The 5847-nt window shown below is 37.5% G+C and overlaps 1 protein-coding gene across 1 annotated transcript in view; it reads right to left on the reverse strand.

Moving 5' to 3' along the window:
• The window catches only part of LOC117100354 (protein inturned-like), a 32495-nt gene extending 30302 nt beyond the window's left edge, over positions 1-2193 (reverse strand). The window contains exon 1 of the mRNA XM_033240016.1: positions 1757-2193. Within this exon, the coding sequence (XP_033095907.1) occupies positions 1757-1935 (179 nt within the window). The 5' untranslated portion in view covers positions 1936-2193. The remainder of the gene's footprint in view (positions 1-1756) is intronic.
• Between the last annotated feature and the right edge of the window lie 3654 nt (positions 2194-5847).

A 5847-nucleotide genomic window follows, 5' to 3' on the forward strand; every position in this document is an offset into this window, starting at 1 on the left:
TTGGTGCTATATGACTGCCATTATAAGGTATAGATGGTGACCAGCTACTAGTATGCTTTTAATCATATAATGCCCTTTAATATTTAACTCAGCTATAACAGACAATATCACACTCACATAAACAGCAAAATAGAACATATAATAAAGTTGATGTGCTACAGCAAAGATATAGATATATTTTGTGAATGGCTATATAACTGCTATTAGGCCTATAAGCTATTACAAGCTGTAGCTAAAATGAATAGCTAGGCTAAATGCTACCGTATATTAAATGCTAGGCCAATCATGCTCTTTAATGGCCTGCTCTACATCAAGATAATGCTATACTGCAACCTGGATACCCATAATTAAGTGGCGGCCGCCAGATAATTAAGTGGCGGCCGCCAGATAATTAAGTGGCGGCCGCCAGATAATTAAGTGGCGGCCGCCAGATAATTAAGTGGCGGCCGCCAGATAATTAAGTGGCGGCGGCCAGATAATTAAGTGGCGGCCGCCAGATAATTAAGTGGCGCCGCCAGATAATTAAGTGGCGGCCGCCAGTTAACTGATTTTAAATTTTTATTCACTGTTGACACTAACGGGCTTCCGTAGAACAACTAATTGATGGTGTAATTACAACAATCTTAAACAAATGTTGCAAAAACTAAGGAAATAATTGTTGACTTTCGGAAAAAAAATATAAAAGAACCACTAATCATCCAGAATTCTACTGTTGAAATAGTTAATTCCTTTAAATTTTTGGGAACATATATCACAAATGACTTCAAATGGGGGGGGGGGGGAGAAACGTTCATCAGTGTGTGAAAAAGGCACAGCAGCGACATTATTTTCTACGTAGATTGAGGTCCTTCGGGATTAGTACCCCTGTGATGGGTCAATTCTATAAGTCAGTAATAGAGAGCGTTCTAACTCTTTCTGTTATTATCTGGTATGGGTACACCACGGAGAAGGAGAAGAAGGACCTAAATCGTGTAGTTAAGTCTGCATCCCGCATCATTGGAATCAAGCAGCCTTCGGTAGATGTAATCTATCAAGACCGTATGGTTAAAAAGGCAATGACGATTGCTGGGGACAGAAATCACCCGGCCAACCATTTGTTCACTCTGATGCGGAGTGGTCGCCGATATCAATCACTAGTGACCGGGAGGGGATAGATCTCTACGTACAGTAGTTTCAATCCCTCCGCTATTTTAGGGCATTGAACAAGTCACTTCAGTAGTTTGAATTTTCGTATTTTATGTTTGTTTTTTTGTTAGGGAACCAGACCGAATTTCATTGTATGTGTATTGTATGTACATACCTATGACAAAATAAATCTATTGAGTATTGAGTATTTATAACAACAATAACATGATTTTACGTTCGTAAAATCGGGATTCGTAAATGAGGGGTTCTACTGTAATACTAATTAGGCTAGGCCTAGCATAGGACTCGGTCCTAGTCCTAGCCTAGCGGACCTAGGCCAAGCCTAGCAGCAGTAGGGCAGTAGGCTGGGGCCTACGCCCTATCCTAGGCTAGTAGTAGGCTAGGCCTAGTACCCCGTGCAGATGAATAGGGCCTAGAGGTGCTTAGGTTAGGCTAGGCCTAGGCTATGCCCTGGCCTAACTTTGCTAGCCTACAGCATAGTGGTAGGAGCCTACGCTACAGCAGGGGTACAAGTTGCACAGACTTGGGTCTACTTAACACTAGGCTAGGCATAGGCCTATACCCTTAGGGCCTAGGCTTCGCTAATTTATTTTTAAGGCATTCACTCAACTCGTCCTCTGAAGACTCTGAGTATTCTGAACCTGTGAAACTGCAACTGCTACCACAGTCACTGATTTCTTCCTCTAAAAATGTTCTCCTTGTTGGGCCTGGCTGATCAAAATTCCGACCATTGTACTGTCGATTGTAATACCCTTCATGAGAGTCATCGTAAATATATTTGTAGGCCATTATTCATCTTAATCAATGTCCACTTTCTCAGTCAACTAGGCCTACCACTACCAAAATAAATTTCCAGGTTGTGCGGTTGATTCTCGCCACATTCTGTAAAGCCAAAAGGTGCACCTCTTCTCTCTTCCCACTCCTGTATTTCACCTCACAATTTTAGATGAGACAGCTTCATAGAGGTATAATAAGAATACTAGAGCGCTAACCGCAATGTATTCGATGTTCCAAATACGCAGAACTGTGTGTGTGTGTACCATCCAAGATGGCTACCATAGATTTAGCCAATCAAGTTTCGCTAAGCGCCATCGTTTGCAAATGCGCCCTCAATTTACTTAGAAAGTTCAGTACAGCTAGTTACCTGTATGTTTGAAACTCGAGCGTTGCGGTGTTTGGGTGTAATGTATACGATTTTAATTTTCATTCCTTGGTACTTTATTTTTGAATAAGATGCTTCACTTGGCCTCGTTTTGGCTACAATAGTTTAATAATTTGACCATTACTCATTATCATTAATGAAATAATAGTCAGTCAGAGGGCTTATTAATATGTAATAATATGTATACTAAGCCTGAAGGTGGCGCTTTACTACGACGGCCATCTTGGATGGTACACATACATAGCTCTGCATTGCTGCGCCATCTTGTCAGCCCTCTAGTTGTTTAATAGCTCTATGGACAGCTTAGAGAGTCTGATCCTCCATAAAAAAAAAAAAAAACAAGCAGAGGATCAATAGAGGGCGACAATTATGAATAAAGTCTGATTGCCTTTTAAATCGCTAGTACTACACTATCGCTTTGTGGGAGTGTTTTCAGTAATCAGTTAAATAATGGTTAAATGACTTGATGTATATAGTCTGAGAGCTAGCAAACAGAAGATTTCACCCCTGTTTACGTGATACACTATTACATTACTTAAGCAATTGATATGGTGTTTCCAGTGGCGGATCTGGGCCCAGGGGGGTTGTGAATAGGATGGCTAGCAACCCCCCTTCGGTGGTCGTGAAAAAAATAAATGGTCACTCGCGTCTTGTGTGTGTGCTTCAGTAAACATGTTACTTGTAGACTACCCTGGTAAAACATACACTTTCTATTTTAAGCCTAACATCTAAGCGCGTCTAGCCGTCTATTAATAAAAAAAAAAATAACCTCAAATGGAAGGGGACGCCCACTCCCAAAACAGCGCAGATCACGATCGGGACAATTCCCCCATATATTTTAGAGTAGGGGTGGTCCCCTTATTTTTCATGCGCCCCTTATTTTTCATGCGCAATGTAATTTTGAAAATTGTTGAAATTAACTGCTTAATGACCCAAGTTTTAACGGAATGAAAGAGCGCTGTACAACCATATCTCTGGCCACAAACATCTGATTGAATTACGTATAGTAGAGTGCCTTAACGTCAGAATATGGAAGAATCGTGACACGGATGACAAAACTTTAATTTTTGGTGGAGATACTTTTATCAACATGCTTTTCAAGAAAATCTTTGAAGCCAAAAATAAAATCTTACTTTTGGGGTAAAAAATCGCGTTTTGGGGCAAAAATACAGTTTTCAATATTCTGGTATTTTTTACTGCTATAGTGCAAGCCCTACCAGTACAAGTAGGTTTAGAATCAATATGATCATTATTTAGTCAGAAATAAGCAAATAAATATGAAAAAATATAAAGAAAATAAAAAAAATTTTGAAAGAAAAAGTCGCTTTTGTATTAATCTAGATTTTAACCTTGTGCAAAGGCTAATAATTGGATTACCTGGATGACAAAAGTGCCAAATTTGGTACAGATATTAGTATGGCCGGCGTACCATTTCGAAAAATCTCTGGAGCCAAAAGAAAAATAATTTTTTAGGGTAAAAAATTGAATTGTTGGTGTAAAAATAGAATTTTTAAGGAAAAATGGTTTTTAATTAATTAGTATTGACTATTATAGTAAAAGGCTTACTTGTACAAAGAGGCTTAGAATCTATATGGTCATTCTTTTTCACAATAAGCATATAAGAATGAAATAGTTTTATCAACATGCTTTTTAAGAAAATCTCTTAAACCAAAGAAAACTCAATTTTTTGACACTTTTTTGGGCTAAAAACATTATTTTTAGCCCAAAAAAAATAGATTTTTTTTTTTTACATTTACACTATACCTGATATGCTTGGCATGTAAAAATATATTCCTATCAAAAGTATACCTCACTGGTCGGTAACATTTCAGAATCCTGACATAAGGGTTTACATTAAAAAAAAAACCCAATTTTTGGTCATTTTTAGGCTAAAAATATGATTTTTTTTTAAAATATAGATTTGTTGACATTTAAATTATAACTAATAATAATATGCTCTGCATGTAAAAATATATTTTAAACGATATCATACCTCATGGATCAATAATATGTCAGAATCTGACATAACAGTCTTAAGGAATCCCAATTGTTCCTATTTTTTAGTTTAAACGACGATTTTTGGTACAAAATAAATGGTTTTGGAATTTATACTGATGCTCTGTATATTAAAACACATTTTAACCAATACAGTATTATTACCTCGATGGTCAATAATATATCAGAATCTTTAAAAAATTGAGATTTGTCTACATATAAATCTATAATTGCAGTTCTTGGTATGTAAAAAAAAAATCATTTTAACCAATAGGCCTATATTACCTTACTAGTCAATAACATATCAGAATCTTAGAGGTTTGGGCTTTAGATTTTTCTATAGTAGTTAGACGCTCTCATAAAGCCATAGATAATGATCGCCCGATTTTGAACCTCACTGGGCTCACCCATAATCTATCAAGGCCTATAGGATGCACATTTCTTCCCGTGACAGTTTCGATGGGGGTGGGGATGGGGGTGGGGATGCGTTTTGCTAGCAACATGGTCTTTAGTCTGCTTGCCAACTATAGCCCCAGATGGATAAAGGGCAGTGCTCTTGGTGGTAGTTTGGGGGAAAAGCTTTGAGCCTATAGTGGATTTCTGAAACCCATAATTTAATAATTATGCTATTTAAATTTGCATTAATTTTGGGGTTCATGGGGTCCTGAAGAAGTAACGCTTCATGTCCTGACACCTGTACATCTGTATGCATAGAAGTAACATTGTTACTATGGATAAATCCGCAAAATAACAAATTCGTACCACATTTATTAAATATTAACAGTTAGAAGAGATGGCAAATGAAATGCATACTACAGCAGTTGGCAATAATTAGGAACGATAGTGAAAATGGGTTTTAAAAAGTGAACCTTTAGAAATTTGAGGGTCCAGCATTGGGGGTTTGTGCACAAGAGGTACAACAATAGCGTTTTGAGAGCTAAACAGTATGGATTCTGAAATCAATAATTTGTAAATATTCTACTTACATTTTTATTATTGTGGGGGACCTCTGAAGAAGCGTTTTATATCCTTTACATATGTATACCTCTGCAGTAGCGATATCACATCACTTCTGTTACTATAGCATCAATACCGTAATTTGTGCAAATATCTTGAGGAACGTAGTGTGTGTCACAGTGCCCTACCCCTTTTCCTTAATTTTACAGAGTGTAGTATACCACATTTATTGGAAAAGGAAGAGTAATTGGCAAGCCTGAAAATTCTATTCCCCATCACCCCCGGCAGGAACAGAGGCATTTCTTTCCAAAAGCGAACATCCATATATTAAGCAATTCGACTCCCGTCTCCTGACATTTTAGCGCATCACTAATAGCGACTCACTATTCTTTAGTATGACAGGACCAGTAGGCCTACATGAATATTACAGTTTCTCCAGTTAAACTGTGTTGCCTACATTCCATTATTGTCTACCATTCTGTATAATGGGGTCTTTAAAACTAGCAATTTTCCATCAAGTTGGGCACCAAGTTTGATCGTACCAATTCATAAAAAAGGCAATTATTGCAATCCTGCAAATTATTGGA

This window comes from Anneissia japonica, unplaced genomic scaffold, assembly GCF_011630105.1.
Source record: "Anneissia japonica isolate Jap-2015-1 unplaced genomic scaffold, ASM1163010v1 scaffold287922_len478547_cov175, whole genome shotgun sequence".
In the NCBI taxonomy this organism is placed as follows: domain Eukaryota; kingdom Metazoa; phylum Echinodermata; class Crinoidea; order Comatulida; family Comatulidae; genus Anneissia; species Anneissia japonica.